Source organism: Budorcas taxicolor, chromosome 2 (assembly GCF_023091745.1).
Source record: "Budorcas taxicolor isolate Tak-1 chromosome 2, Takin1.1, whole genome shotgun sequence".
NCBI classification, from domain to species: domain Eukaryota; kingdom Metazoa; phylum Chordata; class Mammalia; order Artiodactyla; family Bovidae; genus Budorcas; species Budorcas taxicolor.
Genome location: NC_068911.1, coordinates 21,788,173 through 21,811,146, shown reverse-complemented (window position 1 = coordinate 21,811,146; position 22,974 = coordinate 21,788,173). Strand labels below are relative to the sequence as shown.

The window sequence follows — 22,974 nt, the reverse complement described above, 5'->3', positions numbered from 1 at the left end:
AACAGACGATAAATACAGCACTACATTCTCTTGCCAAAGAATGTGAACCTGAATTTAATCCTTATCAGTAAAAGATACAAAATGAAGTATTTCTAAATGAAATAACATGATGCCTGGGATTTGATTTACATAATCAAGCAAAAAATGTAAGCAGAATATATGAAACAAGAAGCAGCCATTCTTATACCCATGGGATAAGTGTCTGGGGTTTCACTGTACTAGTCTCATGACTTGGGTGTGTGTGTGGAAAATTCCATGAAAAACAGTTAAAAAAAAATTTCTTTTTAAGGTTGTCCTTTTTTTGTTTTATATTGGGAGCATTTTAAAACAAAGCACTTATTTACTTTTGGTGGTGCTTTGTCTCTGTTGCTGCACGAGCCTTCTCCATTCGCAGGTAGCAGGGTCTACTCTCAAGGTGCGATGCTAGGACGTCTCACTGCAGTGGCCTCTCTTGTTGAGGAGCACAGGCTCTAGGGCACACAGGCTTCAGCAGTTGTGGCACATGGGCTCAACTGCCCTGAGGCATGTGGGATCTTCCTGGACCAGGAGTCAAACCAGCATCCTTTGCATTGCAAGGCAGATTCTTAACCACTAGACCCCCAGGGAAGCCCCTAACATTTTTCTTTAAACTCAAAAAGCATATTAGTGGATTGCCCCGGTGGTCCAGTGGTTAAGACTCTGCCTGCCCATATAAGGGACACAGTCTGATCCCTGATCTGGGAAGATTCCACATGCCACAGGGCAACTAAACCTGTGCGCGCTCTAGAGCCTGCGCTCTGCAAGAAGCCCCCTCAATGAGAAGCTAGAGCACTGCAGCCAGAGAGTAGCCCCTGCTCACTGCAACTAGAGAAAGCCCACAGGCAGCAACAAAGACGCTGTGCAGACAGAAATAATAAAATTTTTTTAATTAAAAAATAAAAGGGGAAGGCAACAAGAGATCTTCCTCTTAAAAGAAAGTATATTAGCCATTAGCATTAGATGAAAATAAAAATCACTTAGAGCCGTTGGATCAAGATGGTGACACACGAAGACCCTGAACTCACCTCTTCCCCCTGCCCACCCCCCCACCACCCCCGGAGAGGCAGAGAAGCAGCCTCACCAAAACCCCCACACAGCAGGGAGGGATCTCATGGACAGAGCCCCTCCCTGAGGAGCAAAGGGTCTCTCTGTGCCCCACATCCGGCACCCCAACCCTGGGACCTGCACCAGTCAGATGAGGTCCCCAAAACATCCAGCTCTGAAACCAGTGGGACCCGGGGGTGCTGTGGGCATCTGAGATACCCCTGTTGAGGAGCTTGAACACAGAGACTCATCCTGGAAACCAGAGCAAAGGCAGCAGTTTGAGAGGTGACCAGATTACACATGAAGGAAATTCAGCTGCTAGTCTTAAAGCTTCAGCCAGAGGCACGGGGAATATCCCAGGGTTATCCTGGGGCGGGAGAGGTGCTGGAAAACGCCATTCTGCATTCTCCCCCTCCCTCGGGGCACAGAGGGGCATGCGAGACACGGCTTCCTGAAAGCTGAGGGTGTGGGCCCCCCCATGCTCTCCTTCTGCACCACTAAAAGCAGGTGTGCCCTGCCCCCCGCACTCTTTCCCAACCCTGGTTCCCCACAGGGAATGCCTCGCCTGACTCTGATGACCAGAGGGGCTGATGCTCCTGGACCCTGCAGGACCATGGCAATCGGAAAGTCATTTTAACATTCTTTTTTTTTTTTTTACTGTTTCAGTATAATTTTATTAGCAGTTATTACATCAAAATTCACATTTATAGGATTCAAAGGACTGTCTTAGAAAGTATATGTAATTAGAGTTTAACAGCAAGATAGAACATATTCTCATTATAGCACAGCCCTTAAAGAGTCAAGGATAACACGGAGAATTAAGTACATCTCTTGATAGACATAGAAATGAAGTCTGTATGCATAGTGTCACTTAAAAACAAAGTTCCATGGAAGTATATACTAAGTCTATGGATGTGAATTTCAGTGGCAAATATCACTGACTTCCAAACAACTGACACCAAAGGGATGCCCAATCAAACACAAGCACGGTGGCTTTCATTCAGTGTAGAGCAATGATAACTCTATAGAGACCTTGACTCCTTCAGCCTTGTAATAAGCTTTTATGCTGTGACACTAATACAAAACACATCAACTGTAAGGCGTAGACTCTGACGCATTATGACAAAAAACCTTTTTCTATCAGAAAACACTGAGTTTTTTCCTCAGAACATGCTGAACATTTTTCTATCAGAAAATGCTGTGGTATTCTGGGCAAGATACCACACCCAGGACACCACATGGGAGACTGTAACACAACCGGTCTGCAGGAGAAAAAGGCCCATTTAATTGTCCTGAAGCTTCAACCTGTGGCACTGGCCTTAGGTTTGCCACACACCTATGGGCTACAGAGGTGTCCTCTGGGAAAGCAGGCAGGGAGACATCACTCTTGCCCCTCCCCTTGGCTTCACCCCTGCTCACTGGTGCCTCCCAGAAGGAGCTTCCACACTCCTCTGAAGTCCCTATTCTTGCAGCTGTCGCCCACAAGACACCTCCAGACCAAATCTTCCAGTCTGGAGGGCAGCAGGGTCCATGACTGCAGCCCCTGCATACTTTAAAAGCTGTTACCTGCGGATCTGGCTTCCAATCAGCCTGAATCTGGGCACTCAATGTCACCACCCCCTTAGGAATAGACAGGTCTTGGCACATCCTGGGGCCCATCAAGAAACAAACCAGGCTTCCTGGACAATCACAAAGGTTTAAGACACAACTGAGAGCTAAGGTGAAGCTGAGTGATAAGGTTCATTTCCTACACAAAGCCATTCCTTCAAGCCTGGGAGAGGGGGCTCTTTCGCTTGTTACACAGAGGCCAACACAGACAGTTGAGCAAAATGCAGAAACAGACGAATAGTTTCCAAATGAGAGAAAGAGACTGAACCTGAGCAAAATGCCTTAGTGAAACAGACATAAGTCATCTACCTGAAAAAGAGTTCAAACTCATGGTTGTAAAGATGGTCACCCAGCTTGGGCAAAGAATGGATGAATGGTGAGAATATCAACAAAAAGAGAGAAAAATATAAGAAAGTATCAAACAGAAATAATAGAGCTCAAGAATATGAGCTGAAAAATACATCAGTTCAACAGCAGACTAGATGAATCAGAAGAATGAATCACTGACCTGGAAGACAGAGAGAGGAACTCATGCAAACAGATCAGCAAAGAGAAAGAAGGATTTTAAAAAGTGAGGATAACTTAAGAGACTTATTGGACAACATCGAGCAGAATAACGTTTGCATTATAGGGGTCCCAGAAGGAGAAGAGAGAAACAAGCAGAAAATTTATTTGAAGAATTAATGGCTGAAAACTTCCCTAACCTGAGGAAGGAAAGAGAAATCAAGATCCAGGACACAGAGTTCCAAACAAGATGAACCCAAAGAGAACCACACCAACAGACTTTATAAGTGAGATCTCAAAAGTCAAAGAGAATCTTAAATGCAATAGGGGGAGAAAACACAAAACCTTGCTATATGCAAGGAAACCCCATAAGATGATCAGCTAATTTTTTTTTTTTAATCAGCTGATATTTCAACAGAAACTCTTCAAGTCAGGGGGACTGGCATGTTATATTCAAAGTGCTGAAAGGAAAAACTTTCAACCAAGAACAGTCTATCACTCAGGTTATCATTCAGAACTGAAAGAGAGATAGTTTTCAAAACAAGTAACAGTTAAAGGAGTTCATCACTACTAAATCAGCCTTGTAAGAAATATTAAAGGGTCTTGTTTAAGCTGAAAAGAAAAGGCACTAACTAATAACAAGAAAACATGAAAATAAAAATCTCTCTGGTAAAAGGTAAATATATGGTTAAGGCAGTAGATGCTAGTATGAAAGCTAGTATGAAAGTTAAAACACAAAAGAGGTAAAATTAACTAAAAAAATTAGTCAAGGGATACTCAAAAAGATATATGACATAAAAAATTTAATGTGATGGGAAAGGTAAAAATGTAGCGTTTTTCAATATGCATTCAAGTTTAAGTTTCTACCAATTTAAAATATACTGAAGTATGTGTGTGTGAGACTATTATATGTGAGCCTCATGGCAACCACAAAGCGAAAACCTACAGTAGATACACAAAAGATAATTAGAAAGGAATTGAAACATAATACTAAAGAAATTCATCAAACCACCATGGAAGAGAGTTTGGTTCATATTCTGCCCGATCTATATTCAATACTTTTACATGCAAACATGTATGCAGAAACAGACAAGGTAGGGTATTTTCAAAACAGAAATAATACCGTATGAATTATTTTGTATCTGCTTTTTTGTCTTAACAATAACAGATCTTTTCTGTCTTAACAATATATAAAATCCGTATTTTGAAGACCTTATCTCTAGGTACAAATAGTTCTACCTCTCATAAAGAAAATCAAAAAGAATTTTTCAACATTATGGATATGTCACAATATACTTATCTACTCACTGAGTAACAGACATTTGGGTTTTCTAATTTTGTCCAATGAACTGCCTCATATGCACCTCTGTGGGCACATAAACATGGAATCCTCTAGGATGGGCATGCAGAAGAAGAGCTGTTGGATCAAAAAGGATGGGTGTCCTTTAGCTGTTGATGGAAATCACCCTCCAGACAACCTTTATCAATTTATACTCCTAGGGTCTAATCTTTGGTTCTCTTCTTGTACAAGTCATGAGATAGATCATACATGTGGTACAACATATTAAAAAAATTACATGTCTTACAGAACAACCATAAAGCCAATGCCAGTGCAACCACTTCTATGCTCAAGACAGAGGCCCCTGCCAGGGCCTGAAATCCCCCCATGCCTCTCCAGTCACACGTACCAGGATCCCAGGTGCCATGATCTGCATCCCCCAGCAAGCCTTCGAGCTGTATCTGTTCACATTCTGCCTCACCTCTTTGGCTCGATAATATGTTTGTGAGAATCATCCATGTCAGTATGTAGCTTGTTCACCTTTAATACTGCAAACTATTCCATTCCATGACTGCACCATACTGTAGGTGTCCACTGACCGTCGATGGATATTCGGTTTGTGGCTTCTGGTCTGTGGCTATTACCAAGTCACCACAAATATCCTCACAGATATGTATGGGGGCGCCTGTTGAAGACGTTCTAGGATATACATCTAGGAGTAAACCTGACAGGCTGAGGGTATGCACACTGTCACTCTTATTAGAAAATGCCAAGCTGTTTTCAAAGTGCATACACCGACCGATAGTGGTGGTGAGTGTTCTCCAGTCTTTTCTTTTCTGGCCTCACCATAGAGCTTAACAGACCTTAGTTCCCTGACCAGGGATCGAACCAATATCCTCAGCAGTGAAAGTGCAGAGTCCTAACCACTGGATAGCCAGGGAAGTCCCCTAGTCTTTTCTTCTTGCATTTGTATACACGGAAGTTTTTTTTTAATGGACTCATACTGTATACTGCATTAAATATTTTTGTAATCTCAAAAATGACAGAATGACCTCTGTTCATTGCCAAGCAAACCATTCAATATCACAGTAATCCAAGTCTATGCCCCAACCACTAACGCAGAAGAAGCTGAAGTTGAATGGTTTTATGCTAACCCTACAAAACATTCTAGAATTAACACCAAAAAAAAAAAGATGTCCTTTTCATCACAGGGGACTGGAATGTAAAAGAAGAAGTCAAGAGATACCTGGAGTGACAGCCAAGTTTGGCCTTGGAGTACAAAATGAAGACGGGCAAACGCTAACAGAGTTTTGCCAAGAGAACAAAATGGTCATAGCAAACATCCTTTTCCAACAACACAAGAGACGACTCTACACGTGGACATCACCAGATGGTTAATACTGAAATCAGATTGATTATATTCTTTGCAGTTGAAGACAGAGAAGCTCTATACAGTCAGCAAAAACAAGATTGGGAGCTGACTGTAGCTCAGATCAGTTCAGTTCAGTTCAGTTCAGTCGCTCAGTCGTGTCCGACTCTTTGCAACCCCATGAATCGCAGCACGCCAGGCCTCCCTGTTCATCACCATCTCCCAGAGTTCACTCAGACTCAATGTCCATCGAGTCCGTGATGCCATCTAGCCATCTCATCCTCGGTCGTCCCCTTCTCCTCCTGCCCCCAATCCCTCCCAGCATCAGAGTCTTTTCCAATGAGTTAACTCTTCGCATGAGGTGGCCAAAGTACTGGAGTTTCAGCTTTAGCATCATTCCTTCCAAAGAAATCCCAGGGTTGATCTCCTTCAGAATGGACTGGTTGGATCTCCTTGTAGTCCAAAGGACTCTCAAGAGTCTTCTCCAACACCAAAGTTCAAAAGCATCAATTCTTCGGCGCTCAGCCTTCTTCACAGTCCAACTCTCACATCCATACACGACCACAGGAAAAACCATAGCCTTGACTAGACGGACCTTAGTCGGCAAAGTAATGTCTCTGCTTTTGAATATGCTATCTCGGATGGTCATAACTTTTCTTCCAAGGAGTAAGCGTCTTTTAATTTCATGGCTGCAGTCACCATCTGCAGTGATTCTGGAGCCCAAAAAAATAAGTCTGACACTGTTTCCACTGTTTCCCCATCTATTTGCCATGAAGTGATGGGACCAGATGCCATGATCTTCGTTTTCTGAATGTTGAGCTTTAGGCCAACTTTTTCACTCTCATCAAGAGGCTTTTTAGTTCCTCTTCACTTTCTGCCATAAGGGTGGTATCATCTGCGTATCTGAGGTTATTGATATTTCTCCCAGAAATCTTGATTCCAGCTTGTGTTTCTTCCAGTCCAGCGTTTCTCATGATGTACTCTGCATATAAGTTAAATAAGCAGGGTGACAATATACAGCCTTGACGTACTCCTTTTCCCATTTGGAACCAGTCTGTTGTTCCATGTCCAGTTCTGAGTGTTGCTTCCTGACCTGCATACAGATTTCTCAAGAGGCAGGTCAGGTGGTCTGGTATTCCCATCTCTTTCAGAATTTTCCATAGTTTATTGTGATCCACACAGTCAAAGGCTTTGGCATAGTCAATAAAGCAGAAATAGATGCTTTTCTGGAACTCTCTTGCTTTTTCGATGATCCAGCGGATGTTGGCAATTTGATCTCTGGTTCCTCTGCCTTTTCTAAAACCAGCTTGAACGTCAGGGAGTTCACGGTTCACGTATTGCTCAAGCCTGGCTTGGAGAATTTTGAGCATTACTTTACTAGCATGTGAGATGAGTGCAATTGTGCGGTAGTTTGAACATTCTTTGGCATTGCCTTTCCTTGGAATTGGAATGAAAACTGACCTTTTCCAGTCTTGTGGCCACTGCTGAGTTTTCCAAATTTGCTGGCATATTGAGTGGCTCAGATCATGAACTCCTTATTGCCAAATTCAGACTTAAATTGAAGAAAGTAGGGAAAACCAGTAGACCATTCAGGTATGACCTAAATCAAATCCCTTATGATTATACAGTGGAAGCGACAAATAGATTCAAGGGATCTGATAGAGTGCCTGAAGAACTATGGACAGAGAGGTTCATGACCTTATACAGGAGGCAGTGATCAAGACCACCCCCAATAAAAAGAAATGCAAAAAGGCAAAATGGTTGTCTGAGGAGGCCTTACAAATGGCTGAGAAAAGAAGAGAAGTGAAAGGCAAAGTAGAAAAGGAAAGATATACCCATCTGAATGCAGAGTTCCAAAGAATAGCAAGGAGAGATAAGAAAGCCTTCCTTAGTGATCAGTGCAAAGAAATAGACGAAGACAATAGAATGGGAAAGACTAGAGATCTCTTCAAGAAAATCAGAGATACCAAGGGAACTTTTCATGCAAAGATGGGCACAATAAATGACAAAGCGTAGGGACCTAATAGATGCAGAAGATATTAAGAAGAGGTGGCAAAAATACACAGAAGAACTATACAAAGAAGATCTTCATGACTCAGATAACCATGATGGTGTGATCACTCACCTAGGCCAGACATCCTGGAATGTGGAGTCAAGTGGGCCTTAGGAAGCATCACTACGAACAAAACTAGTGGAGGAGACAAATTCCAGCTGAGCTATTTCAAATCCTGAAAGATGACACTGTGAAGTGCTGCACTCAATACGCCAGCAAACTTGGAAAACTCAGCAGTGGCCACAGGACTGGAAAAGGTCAGTTTTCATTCCAGTCCCAAAGAAAGGCAATGCCAAAGACTATTCAAATACTGCACAACTGCACTCATCTCATACACTAGCAAAGTTATGCTGAAAATTCTCCCAGTGAGGCTTCAGCAGTATGTGAACTAAGAACTTCCAGATGTTCAAGCTGGATTTAGAAAAAGCAGAGGAACCAGAGATCAAATTGCCAACATCCATTGGATCACTGAAAAAGCAAGAGAGCTCCAGAAAAACACCTACTTCTGCTTTATTGACTATGCCAAAGCCTTTGACTGTGTGGATCACAACAAACTATGGAAAATTCTTAGAGAGATGGCAATACCAGACCACCTTACCTGCCTCCCGAGACATCTGTGTGTAGGTCAAGAAGCAACAGTTAGAACTGGACATGGAACAACAGACTAGTTCCAAATCAGGAAAGGAGTACGTCAAGGCTGTATACTGTCACCGTTTATTTAACTTATATGCAGAGTACATCGTGCGAAATGCCAGACTGGATGAAGCACAAGCTGGAATCAAGACTGCTGGGAGAAATATCAATAACCTCAGATACGCAGATGACACCATCCTTATGGCAGAAAGAGAAGAGGAACTGAAGAGCTTCTTGATGAAAGTGAAAGAGGAGAGTGAACAAGCTGGCTTAAAGCTCAACATTCAGAAAACGAAGATCATGGCATCTGGTCCCATCACTTCATGGCAAATAGATGGGGAAACAATGGAAACAGTGACAGATTATTTTTGAGGGGCTCCAAAATCACTGCAGATGGTGACTGCAGCCATGAAATTAAAAGACACTTGCTCCTTGGAAGAAAAGCTATGACAAACCTAGACAGCATATTAAAAAGCAGAGACATTACTTTGCCGACAAAGGTCCATATGGTCCAAGCTATGGTTTTTCCAGTAGTCATGGATGGATGTGAGCATTGGATCATAAAGAAAGCTGAGAGCCAAAGAACTGATGCTTTAAACTGTGGTGTTGGAGAAGACTCTTGAGACTCTCTTGGACTCCAAGGAGATCAGTCCATCCTAAAGGAAATCAGTCCTGAATATTCATTGGAAGGACGGATGCTGAAGCTGAAGTTCCAATACTTTGGCCACCTGATTCAAAGAACTGACTCACTGGAAAAGACCCTGACGCTGGGAAAGATGGAAGGCAGGAGGAGAAGGGGATGACAGAGGATTAGATGGTTGGATGGCATCACCGACTCAATGGACATGAGTTTGAGCAAGCGCCGGGAGTTGGTGATGGACAGAAAAGCCTGGCATGCTGCAGTCCATGGGGTTGCAAAGAGCTGGACACGACTGAGAGACTGAACTGAATGTGTTAACGGTTGTATAGCATTTAGGTATATGGATATACCAAAAAATTTCTCATCAAAATTTCTACAGTTTTGCTTTGCTTTTATAAACAATGCTGGGACACACATTCATAGCGTTATACTCGTGATTATTTTATTAGCACACTTATATAGCAGAATTCCTGATCTAAAAGGTATACACATTTCTAAGGCCTTTGACCTTATGTCAAATAGTCCTTCAGGAATTCAAACTGTACAATTTGAACTGTTTTCCTCCACCTTGCCAAATATTAAATAAACACTTAAAATCTATGGATATAAATGCAGTCAATTTGATAAGTTATAAAAAATGAACTGTTACTTTCATTGCAGCTCTTTGAGAATTACGGAAGTTAAACATTTCTTTATATGTTTTAGCTTATTTGAATGCCTTCAGGTTATTTACTTATTTTTCTGTGGGTGTTCACTTTTTCCTTACTGATTCATAAGAACTTTTATAAAATGAGGATATTAACCATCATCTATCATATATGTTGCTATTTTTTCCAGCTTACCATTTATATTTTTTACAATTCCTTTCATTTCAAAGTCTTCTCTTCCTTATCCCTAAGATTAATTAATACTCACTCATAGATTAGCTTAGCAGGTTTCACATTTTAAATCTCAGTTTTAAACAGAATTATTCTTTTTTTCAAAAATTACATGAGTATCAGGGACACCACGCTTCCACTGCAAGGAGCCTGGTCAGGGAACTGAGATATGCCAAGTGGCGTAGCCAAAAAATTATATGAGTATCACCAATATTTAGAATCCTATGAAACTTACAGATTTTATTTGTATTACTTTTACAAACAGTTTGTGGAAATTTGACAACAACCCTAATTCTCTGTGGGATAAAAAGCTTGATGTATTGATTCAGTCAAATGCACTGATTATTCGGAACAATTTCTCTTTTCTCATTAATCTTTCTGTGAAAACCTAAATGAGAGGGTACGGATTTTCTCAGTACTCATGTAGTTTTGCCATTACATGTCTATCAGCTTCTTCTTTATATACATTGGTGCTGCGCTACTGGACACACTAGGGTACCTGGCTACTACAGGTCCACTATGGAATCCACCTGTTACCCACATAAAGAATCATTTAGTCCTAGTTATTATCTTCTGATTTGATTCAACTTCTTCTAACAGTGATGCAGTCATCTTTTTTTTTAATCTGTATTTTTTTAAATCTGTATGAGATCCCTTTTAGCAACCCTTAATTTATAATCTTTCAATGTGATTTTATTTTCAGTGTGGTACCTTTTCTTGAGCTGCTGAATCCTTTATACACCAAGTGGTTCTTTTTTTCTGTCTGTTCAGCCTTAAAGAGGGAGGCCTATCGTGCCCAATTTAGAGATAAGATGATTTTTTGATCAGAGAGTACGTGGCCCCTGTTCAAATCTGTCAGGCCAAGATAATGAGGAAAAGGAAATGTGTTCATGTGTTGTATTTTAACCTTGTCAGTTTACAGACCCAGGAGCCTTGGGGAGTTGGCAGCTTGCTGCAGTCAGAGGCAATTGGACAGGAAATGCAAACCTCTGTGCTGGACAGTTTTTGTTCTGACAAGAACTGTTCTTAAAAGGGTCCACTTTACTCCGCACGTGGCCCACAGAGAGGGGGAGCAGAGACAGTGCATCTAGCAAACACCTCGCCCCGTAAGCTCCCTTCTGTCATCGCTGAGTGCCTATGAGCCCAGGCCCACTTGCCACCACCTTCCCACACCTTCCCACTGAGGGCACTGGGGGCATTCACCCAGGGACACCCTGCACAGTGAGCCTTCCCTTACCCACTCCGTCCTGCAGAAGTACCTCGGCAGGTACAATAAGAGAACCCCAATCTGTCCCAGTCACTCCTGCGCACTCTGACACCTATTTCACTGGGAGTGTGGAGGACATGTGTGTGATGCGGGTGAGGCTGCGAGGAGCCTGCGATCACATCCCAGCCCGCTGCTCCCTGTCCCGCACGTCTCTCTCACCTTGCTCAGGAGGAAATGGCAGCTTCCCGGCATGCAAGGCCAGCTCTAAGGCTGAGTCCTCCTGAGTCACAAACGGCTCCAGGTTCAGGGGGAGGGACATGATATACTGCCCGATCTGAAACAAAAGAGAGCGCGGTCAGCCCGGCGCTGACGCACGCGTGTAACGACTGCATGCAGGACGTTGATGCGAAGGCAAACGGTGGGCAGACGAAACTGCGCGAGACCTGTTGGCAGCCCCAGGCCTGATCTGCCCAGTGTGTGGTAATATGGGTTAGGCAACGTCTGAAAAATAAGAGCACTGCCAGTCTGCATGTAGACCATAGATTTCATCCTTCTCACTAATGGCCTCAATATTTCTGGAATGCATTCAATGTGAGCTCTACTGCAAATGAGTAATGGATTACCAGAGTGCTTTGTAAAACTTCAAGCGCTTGTGTAAATATGTTGTTATTATTGTTCATGGATGAAAAAAACCGGTAAGATGCTAATGTCAACAAGTGCACGGTCAAGCAAGAATTTCAATCGTGTCTTCTGGGGTTGGATCTGCGTCTCTTCCGTCCAGGTTACTGAAACGGGTGAAGGAAGAAATTTTGTTGGGGGAGGGGGGAAAAAAGCAGTTTATAAGTTAATTTGGAGGGGAAATTGTGTGTTTTCATAATACAAACTCTAGAAAACCTTCTTGGTTGGTGAGGAATCGCAAAGGTAGGGTTACAAGACATTAGAGATGAGCCATAAAGTAACTCAGGGTTAGTCATGTGTGTGTCATCATGGATACATTTTAGACACCTATTTCTATTACAACTCACAATTGTTTAGTACAAAGTAAAGGTATGCATATGTTTCGTTCCAAAATGAAATTGATTTTCAGGTTATGACAATGTGATATATATTTTCTTAAAAAAGCACTGGAGCCTGTTGCTTTTTTTTTTGTCTTCATATTGATTCTATACATTCATTCCCACTTAAGAGTTGATACTGATTCTGCCAGCTAACGTCAGGACTATCTGAGAAAGATCTTCTCAATCTGGCCTTACATACGCTCATACTGTGGCAGGTGTCCAGAAGTTAAGGCAGACTCCCAAAAGCTACCAGCCCAGATTAACGCCTTCATTTCCAAATATTTAATGCAGCCCATTGTGCGAATAAGAAATTGTTAGTTTGGTGTCCTTTTAAAGAGGTCCATACACAGATGGTAAAATAAATGAAACCAGCACCTTTTCCTTTCATTTACTTACCACAATCTTTCATTCAAACTAGACAAGTGGTTGCGTACCTTGCTAATAACCACAACCACTGTACATTACAACTTGAAATGGCAACAAAATCATCATTTTCCCCCAAGGCTGGAGGAAGAGAAGGATGCTGACTTTTGAGGTTAGAATTTCTTCGTTTCAGTTCCACTCAGCCAGTACTTCCTGAATACCTACTATATGCAGAGATCACAGGCGTATTCTTGTATTTGGTACCTCTTTCACCTGTAGCCAGTTTTACTTGAAATAAAGAATCATCATCATTATGCCTTGCATCTATGCTGTTTCATTTTTTCCAAGGACGTTCTGTTTCATCCCCTCATAATGCTCACACAGTTCTGTGTGGGTGAGGGCACCCACCAACAAGGCAAAGTGTCAGGTACAATTTTTCAACCATCTGACACCTCGAACTTCAATTAATGGGCCTCAGATTGTGGGGATCACTGTGATTCCTAGAGAGATTCCATGACACCAGGGTTCTCTTGGGAGTTCTACATTTATTTTTTAGAATTCAATGTGGGAAAAGATGTTTCTCATCAGACCTCTAGAGGTTTGTCTACTATTCTCACATATTCAATAAATACTCGCCAATATCCTGTCTAGGTAAGCACAGTGACTCAGGAAACATGAAACCCTCTGTGGCCAGAGGACCAGGGTTTGAGTTCTGGCTCTCCCACTGTGTGACATTGGGCACCTTACTTTACCAGCCGGGGCCTTGGTTTCATCATCTCTGAAATGAGGGTGATCTCACACTTACTTCAAAGGGCTGTGGCAAGGATGAAATTAATCCTGTGTGAGACACACATATAGCATCCTGGCATCCTAAGAGAACGGCTGCCAGATAAATGGCTTCCCCGCCCCACTCCCATCCCCCAGAGCCTCGGTGCTGCTGATGTGAAAACATGGCTGCCACCAACCGGCTCACCAAGTTGCTGTGAAGATAAACCTTGGCCTAGGACTTCCCTGGTGGTCTGGTGGTTAAGAATCCGCCTGCCAATGCAGGGCAACACCGGTTCGATCCCCAGTCTGGGAAGATCCCACGAGCCTCAGGGCACCTCACCCTGTGCTCCTCGACTACTGAAGCCCTCCCACCCCAGAGCCTGTGCCCCACCACAGGAGAGGCCACTGCGTCTAGAGAAAGCCCAAGCACAGCAACAAAGATCCAGCAGGACCAAAAAGGATAGCTACGTAACTTTTAAAAAGTCAATCTGAAAACCTTTCGAGTCCCTTCTGGAAAGCAACATCATTTCTGGAATCAATTTATAGTGCAACACACAAGTCTGGAGAAGGAAATGGCAACCCACTCCAGTATTCTTGCCCAGAGAATCCCATGGACAGAGGAGCCTGGCAGGCTACCGTCCATGGGGTCGCAAAAGTCGGACATGACTTAGCGGCTAAACCACCACTGCCACACAAATCTCAATCCTAAAAATGAGAGTCTTCTCATTGGCTGTAAAGACTGCTCACATTTTTTTGCTCCCTCAGTCCAGGGTATTGGATAATGCCCTGAAAACAGGAAAACAACTGTCTTCTGCACAGTGACACTGCTCAGTGAAGAGTGTGGAAGGTCATTCTCTTTGCTACTCACCAGCGCGATCACACAGGCTTCCTCTAACTGTACCGTGTTTACTTTTAAAATTCTTTCCCATCTTTTCAGTAGTCATGACTTACAAAGGGGTGGGTCCTAAAGTGAATGCTCATGGCAGAGATCACCCACCTCAAAATCACCCCTGAAAAAAATCACAGAACTCTCCCAGAGTGTGGGGAAGACATGATTGGGATCTGCTGCTCCCAGATGGTATTTCTTAGGTTCGCTGACATTTAAAAACAACGGAGCTGTGTTGCATACAGGGTTATCGTTACCATCTTTCTAAATTCCGTACATACGCGTTAGTACCTGTATGCGAGACAGCAAAAGAGACGCAGATATATAGAACAGTCTTTTGGACTCTGTGGGAGAGGGAGAGGGTGGGATGATTTGGGAGAATGGCATTGAAACATGTATAATATCATATATGAAATGAAAAAAAAAATAAAAGCAACTGGTGTATACTTCAATTAAAAAATTTTTTTAAAAATAAAACTTTTTCAGATTTAACTATTAAAAAAAAAACAATGGAGCTGGACTGCAGGAAGGGCAATGAAAGGAGAGGCCACATGCAGATGTCTGGGAGACAATCAGCTCCCAAGGGTGAAAGGTGAAGGGGCAAAGGCTTTGAGGTGCCCCGGTACCCCTGCAAGGCTCACTCTGCTCTGTTAACATTAAGCCTGTATAACTAAAATTCTTGTAGAGATTTACTTGAAAGTGAAAGTATTAAGTCGCTCAGTTGTGTCCGACTCTTTGCAACCCCACGGACAGGCTCCTGTGTCCATGGAATTCTCCAAGCAAGAATACTGGAGTGGGTAGCCATTCCGTCCTCCAGGGGATCTTCCCAACCAAGGGATCAAACCCAGGTCTTCCATACTGCAGGCAGATTCTTCACCGTCTGAGCCACCAGGGAAGAGATGTACCTGCTGCTATGAAATTAAACATGAGCACGCGGGCCTGGTATAAGGTAGGTGCTCACAACATGTTTCTTTGGATTTGAACTCAGAACTATGATACACTGTTCTTCTGAAAAGTCATGAAGAATCTGACCACCATGCTTCCCATCTTCCCAAGTTCTGAATCTCCTACTGCAATGGTCTCCCACACCTTTGATCCAGGGACCAGTTTCATGGAAGACAACTTTTCCATGGCTGGGGTTTGGGGATAATTCAAGTGCATTACATTTATTGTGTACTTTAATCCTTATTATTACATCAGCTCTACCTCAGATCATTAAGCACTAGATCCTAAAGGTTGGGGACCCCTGTCCTACTGGACTCACACTTTGAAGCCCTCAGGTTTTGGCTACATCTCACATTGAGAGGGATGGGGCAGGGGCAAGAATGTGTTAGGCTCCAAAATCCACATGTGTTTCATCAGCTGACTTAAGGAAGTCAGCTGCATTTCCTTAAACTCCTGGCTATGGATGGAGACTGTCCCAAAGCACAGGTCCAGACAGCACCGGGGCAGCCAGGACCACTGCACCTGGAAGGGTCAGACAAGAAGTGGTCTCAGATGCTGTGATCAGCACAGAGCGAAGTGTGCAGAGGCTCTTACGTTGCTGATGTACTCGAGCGGGGTGAGACTGAAGGTGGGCAGGTCATCGGTCAGGGTTTCTCCAATGCCAGCAGTGTTCCAGCTCTAAAGAAGGAAGGAGAGCAAGCAGTCAGGGTCACAGCGCCCAGGCAGCACGGGAAAGCACACGAAGAACGCGGCACCCACCGCAGGCGCTGTCTCTGCTCAGAGCCGGCCTCTGGCGTCATCGCCACATGGTAGAGCAGGGGTTTCTCTTCCTCCAGTCATCACGGGGAAGCCCGCCACAGAGGAGGCAATCCTTTGTTTCTCTCTGCATCCTTTCTGATCCATAAAAATCTACAAAGCAGGAAGTCCCACCTTCTCAACTCAACTATTCAATGGGAACCGACACTCTCTGTTCACCTTTCTTGGAAGGTGAGAGAAAGAGTTGGTTATTCTTGTTCTGGGTTTCTCTGCCGGGCACAGGTAACCTCACTAACTCTGGGTTCGTCAGCCTGCACTCTGTAGAGACCAGGACTCCCCTCTAAAATCCTCTCCAGAGACCATATCTGAGTCGGAAGCCCTGTCTGGTTACAGGAATATCCAAACCATGTTCACCAACACTGCTGCCACTAAGGTAAAACTGCTGCTTTTGATCCACCTGCTTCCTGGATCTAGGTCTCAGCTGACTCAGAACTCAGTGGGAAAGGGATGAGAAGGATGCTCCAGACCCCACCGGCAGCCCCTCTGTCCTCTCCTGAACGCCCGTCTGGAGACCTGCGGCACTGACATGTCTCCTTTTGGCATTTAGTGGAACCACGACATCACTGTGGAGCCTTCCTGGGCTCCTCTATAGAGTCAGGCCAGTTACCGGTACACACATGGTTACAGAGGTCAGCCCGGCACACCTTCACACAGAAGTCTAGTTTCTTAATTCTTACCCAAGCCACCCTAGAGCCAGCCTGGAAAGCAAGGCCCTTGCTGGCTGGACTCCTGGAGGGACTCCTGAGGTCACATGGTAGCTGCTCTCTGCAGCCACCTGAGACCGATCTGGTTGCTTGATCCTCTAAGTAGCTTTCCGGGAATGGTGTGACCATGTCCGCCCCTGGGCTCCCAGCCCAGGCCAAGCTGCAGCTCTCCTCCCCATGCTCTTGAGCACCAACTCAACTCTTAATTTGCCTGCTCTAAACAAAGTCTTTTCTTCCCCAGCCCTGCCCCTACAGTTTTCTAAACTTCTTGTTCTTTTCTGAGAATCCTTTCATTTCAAAATATCCTACTTTTGTTCAATTAACTCCCCCCCCCCCACAGGGAGGGACACAGGGATCAGACACACACTGAGTGCTTGTCCTGCGCCAGGCTTTGAAGGGAGAGACAAAGAAATGGCTGATCTTAGTTCTTGCTCTCCCTAGGGAACCGAGACCCCCTGACACATTCCTAGCCTAGACCCCCAACCCCTACCCCTACACACACACACACACACAGAGGCTTCCACTTCAGGAGTTCTCAGTGGTGGATTTTATACAATAAGAGTACAGAGGAACAGGAGCCCAAGGTGGCTAGAGAAGGGGCTGGCCAGAGGACGCATGAGGTGCAGAGAGGAAAGGCTGGAAAGAGAATGCACAGTGTGAACACCAGGCTAGGAAAAGGGGTAACGAGAGAGAGAGAGAAAAGAGAAAGAGGCAGGGAAGGAGGAAGGGAGGGAGAGAGAAAGATGGGAAGGTAACCTGTTACGTCTCAAAAGAGATGTAAAAGACATACCCACCAATGTGCAGAACTAGTCTGGATCCTGATTCAAATCATGACATTTATAAGACAATTAGGAATTTGAACGTTAATTGATGACATTAAGGAATTATTTTTAATTTTCCTTTTAGGGGTGCTTATGGTACTGTGATTATTTTGAGAGTTCAATTTATTTATTTTTGGCTACGCTGGGTCCTTGTTACTTTGCTTTCTCCGGCTGTGGCAAGCAGGGGCTACTCTGTGTCGTGGAGTGCAGGCTTCTCACTGAGGTGGTTTCTCCTGGTGCGGAGCACAGGGTCTAGAGCACGGGCTCAGCAGTTATGGCGCACAGGCTTCATCGCCCTGTGGCATGTGGGATCTTCCCGGACCAGGGATCAAACCCGTGTCCTCTGCACTGGCAGGTGGATTCCTATCCACTGTGACACCAGGGAAGCCCCTAGGGCTCTTATTTTAGATAAGGGGGTATATATGACCCAGGACAGCCAAGAGTTGATCAGTGTCAAAGCGGGGTGATGAAGATGCACAGTTTATTACACTCTTCCCTCTACTCTTGCATATATGTAGGAAATTTTCCCATAATAAAAAGTTTTAAAAATAGACTATCATATTGATTGTGAGGAGCCAGGGAAGGGATCTGAATGTGCAGAGACAAAAATCAGAGCGGTGTTTTATAAAGACGGATGCAGCAATTCTCAGAAGGACTGCGGGTGGAGAGGCTCAAGAAACAATTCAGAGACGACGAGAACCCAAACCAGGGCAGTGGCCATGGAAACAGATGGAGACGGATCTAGAAAGAAGCAACCATGCAACCTGGTGGTAGAGTCTTGGCAAAGAGGGGCTCAGCGAGGGAGCAAAGGTGGTGAAGACCAGGGCAGGCAGAGAGGGGGGCAGCCAGGGGCCAGGGCTGAGTCGTGGGGAAAGGGCACAGAAGCTAAAGTACAAGCACCATGGGCTGCAGGCCCTGGGAGGGCTTCACAGAGGAGGGAGGTGGCTAAGATGAGGGTGGAGGGGAAGAAGAGCCAGAGTGGAAAAGTACTTGGGGGTAAGGGCGAGACGGGGTAGACTGATGTGGGAGGGCCTGAAACGGTGGGCAGAGGGGGTGGACCTGAAGAGGTCAACAAGGAAATGGTGCAGATTATTTTTCAACTCAAAATTTCCTTCAAAGGGATTTTTCTAAACGTCTGTCACCAGGTAACGTAAGTAAACTTCAACAGCCTATCTTGAAAGGGAATATGGTGTTGGTTTATATTCTTGTAATGGACAAGGGCAACACAATTTACCAGCAAACATTAAAAACAAACATTTAATGAGCAGGGTTTAATTTTCAAATCCTTGAGGCCAAAAGTGTTTGCCTTTGTATTGTGTGCTTTCGCACGGGCGCACTGGGAGAATTCCCCCTAATCTCCAGAGCTGCCCACGTCCATTCCCAGCGCCCGAGCCCTTGCGGTGAGGCCTGAATGAGCAGGTGAGATCAGGCAACCGAGGACGGGGCAGAGCAGTGAGCGTGGATCACAGAAGTAGAGGGGAAAGGACAGTGGAGGCACCAAGCCCAGCTCAATGGCAAAGAAGATGCAATAACTGGCAGAACTGAGGTTTCAGAACAGGAGGCTGATATTTTCAGCCTCTGACAAAATAAAAATGATAAAAACAACCAAACCTGGGAGGCTGGGGAAGGGAGATGAGAGATGGAAGGAATGTTAATCCCATCGGCTTTCAGGGCAGGTGAATCAATGCTCCTGCTGCTGCTGCTAAGTCACTTCAGTCGTGTCTCAACTCTGTGCGACCCCATAGGTGGGCAGCCCACCAGGCTCCCCCGTCCCTGGGATTCTCTAGGCAAGAACACTGGAGTGGGCTGCCATTTCCTCCTCCAATGCATGCAAGTGAAAGGTGAAAGTGAAGTCGCTCAGTCGTGTCCAACTCCTAGAGACCCCATGGACTGCAGCCTACCAGGCTCCTCCACCCATGGGATTTTCCAGGCAAGAGTACTGGAGTGGGGTGCAATTGCCTTCTCCGGAATCAATGCTAGTATCTATCTAAAATGGAAACGTGACTAACAAAAACAGTGACTCCATCTATCAGGAATTTTTATAATCTTTCTTTCTTGATCTTGCGAAGATCTTCTGGGAACTGATACCTTTCATGGTGAAGAAACTATTATCTCAAGTTCAACCATTCCTTTGGCTCATTTGTTTTCTAAAGTCAAATAAAATCTATGTTGCACACATTTGATTTTTTTAAAAATCAGCATGAATAGTACAATTCCATTTCTTCCTGTGGACTACCTATCTACCAATGCCCACCCAGCCCTCAGCATGTGAATGGACAGGAAGATATATCTGGCTTGATGATTTCTGGATGGAGGTACCTTGAAGGGGCTTACTGCTTCTATTCCTTGTACTTTCCTGTATTGTTTGAATTTCTGAAAAATGAGTAATTTTTATGTTTAAAAACTATCATTACTCTTAAAAACTAATAATCACAGAAAAAAAGAAAACCACTACTTATTCAGCAACTACTCTGGGCTGGGATTGTGCTAAATTCTATCATATACGAAACCTCACTTAATCTTCACATATTCATATGATGCCCATCACTGTATCCCCATTTTAAGGATAAGGAGATGCTCTAACAGCCTCGGCCACGTGACCCAGCAAGACCACATATGGCTGTCTGGGTGTAGCTATGGTGACATCGCTTCTGCTAGGATGTGACAGCAATAGCCACCACACCACCCACCCGTGGTTGCAACGTAAGATCTGGTTAGAGAAGACCTCACAGCATTTTGCACAAGACTTGACCAAATCGTACAGTGGATGAGAGAGTGGCCCTCAGCTCCCGATCTAGTATATTTTCCAGGGGACAGCAGAAAGCAAAGGACCTACTAGTGAGCAAAAGCCCATAAATGGGTCCTTCCCCCCAAAATTATCTTTCTCTCTTTCTTTCATCCATTACTTATTTCGGCTGTGCCAGGTCTGAGGTGCAGCATGTGGGATCTAATTCCCTCACCAGGGATCAAACCTGGGCCCCTTGCAAAGGAAGTGAGGAGTCTCAGCCATCAGGGAAGCCCCCCCCCAAAATTATCTTTTAAAAAAATCCTAATTTCCAGAAAGAGAACAAAGAATGATAAAAAGCCAAATCCAAATAGACTTGAGAAGTCCATAAGAAAAATTAATCAGGGGACTGTCTCAGAAATCTGAAAGGAAACCTGAGATCTGGACCCAGAGAAAGTCAAGAGCCAGTAGAGAAAACAGAGAACTGGAGGGGCAATTCCTTGAAAAGCAATAAGGACAAGCAGAGAAGAGAAAAGGGAGCAAGGCATTCCAAGAATAACCAAACAGCAAGAGTATCAAAGATAGAAAAGAGCATTACCCTTCAAACTCCCCTCAAAAACACCAGACCACACCCGGTAAGGCACTCTCCTGGGTCAAGTTCCAGAACCAAGTCTCCACAAACATCTGGCAGGAGAACAGCTCGACCTCATCAGACAGCTAGCTCCTCTGAGTAGCCCTAGCCTATCCAATGGCACATAAGCTCCCTTGCTTCCCCCTGAGAGGCCACAGGTAAGCTTCTCCAAATGGTGAAAGTTAATCAAGCAAGAGGAATAATCCCAAAAAACAATCTGAAACCACAGCATCGCAGTGACCACTATTAAGATGAGACAGCCCCTTGGCACGAGTTAGTGATGATCTGTTATGTAACCCTTAAGAAGAATAAATTGTTTGGGGACAGAAAAAAAATAAAAATAAAAAATAAATATATATATATATATATATATATATATATACACACAAGACAGTCATGCTAAACAATGAATTATAAGGGAACAGTGACTCTGCAGTGAGGCTTCTAGCCCAGGAGCGTCCAAATGGGCCCCTCCTAAGGCTCGGGCAAGGGATGATAGGTCCAGCACAGGGGGTGAGCGGGCGCACTGGCTGACTGGTGGGAAACTCACATCCATCTTGGGAATGAGGAGCAGCTGCTGTTTGATGCGCAGGAAGACCGAATCGAAAGCCAGCTGGTGGGCCTGCTGGTTAAGCCGAGTCAGAGCCGATCGCGACGCGGACAGCAGGTGGTGGTTACTCGACCCTTTTTCCTATGACAAGAAAATGCAGAAGGCAGGTTGTTAGGCCCTGAATGCAACCGAGGGATGAGCTAAACGTTTTGAAAAGCCACTGAAAGGAAAACAGCAAGAGGGTTCTCGACAGTGATGGTTTCTGATCCTGGCTGTGCTCGGGACCCCATGGGGACATGCTGAGTCACAGACACCCAGGATCTGCTTGAACCACCAAGTCTGGGTATTGTATTCACTTTCCCAGGTGATTCTGATGCACTTAAACTAATATCAGCTCATGGAGTGACAGTTTACGAAAAATTAACCTGTGACTGTCCCTCAAGGGTACAGAAGAAAGGAAAAAAAAATTGAGATGTGTCAAGTAGAAACAAGACTGACAGGCAGAGCCCTGATTCACAGGGAGGTCAATAACTCTCGGCCGTACACCAGAGCATGCACCCTGCTGTATGAGTCCCAAGGTATTCCAAATAGCCTGAGAAAATACAGAGGTGGAAAATGTAACCTTCGTTTTGCTATTATTAGTGAACTGATTACGACAAACAGACATAAATCAGATCAGCAATAAAGATAAACGGAGTTGCTTTAACCTAATCGCAGAGCATGGATGAGCGAACTTGCAGAATGGCTCTGAGAAGTGTTTGCCAAGCTCAAACGCAGCCAGGTGGTAGGTGAAGGTGCAGAGGGGTGGGGGAGACCCTTGCGAGGGCAACGCTGAAGCCTCAGACACATCCTGAGGGCCATTGTGCGCTCACCTCCAGAGCGTGAGGCCCAAACAGACAATTTCAGATTGAATTTGGTGCTCTGGGAACAGTACTATCTCCTCTACTTATCACCAAGAGATTGAGATTCAAATCAGACTGGGGGTGGCGGGGAGGAAGTTTCTGGAAAGGATGCCACGGACTGCTAAGAACCTCGGGTCATTCTCAGGGAGCCTATGGCTCATTCCATTTGTCAGGAGGTTGCTCTGCCCCTGGAACCCAAGGGGGCCCAAAGCTCAAAGTCAAGGTCAGTTTTATTGCAGACAAACAAATCTAACACTGATTCCCACGTCCTTGTGCTGCCACATGGAGAAGCTTGCACTGGGGGAGGAGGTGTTTGTGCTTGGCTTCTCTCTACCCTTGCTCCTCCCCTGGCTGCTGGGCTGGGGGCCATCTTCCCAGGTTCTGTCCCTGTGTGGGAGTCCAGGGCTGTCCAGCTCAGCCCACCCTGCTGACAAGTTAACTCTGGGGGAAGAATGGCAAGCTCATTTGGCTACAGACCTAGAGCTGCATTTTCCAACCTATCTTTCAGTAATAAAGCTTTGTTAATCTGACTCCTACATCTGTGCTTCAGTTGGTTTGACTCCGGTTTAGTT

At 44.7% G+C, this 22,974-nt stretch overlaps 1 protein-coding gene across 1 annotated transcript in view; it reads right to left on the bottom strand.

Moving 5' to 3' along the window:
• COG7 (component of oligomeric golgi complex 7) overlaps positions 1-22,974 on the bottom strand; it is an 88,498-nt gene that overhangs the window by 5,171 nt on the left and 60,353 nt on the right. Inside the window, exons 13-15 of the mRNA XM_052663529.1 lie at positions 21,501-21,641; positions 15,848-15,931; positions 11,453-11,567 (exon numbers count right to left, since the gene is read on the bottom strand). Of these exons, the coding sequence (XP_052519489.1) occupies positions 11,453-11,567; positions 15,848-15,931; positions 21,501-21,641 (340 nt within the window). The remainder of the gene's footprint in view (positions 1-11,452; positions 11,568-15,847; positions 15,932-21,500; positions 21,642-22,974) is intronic.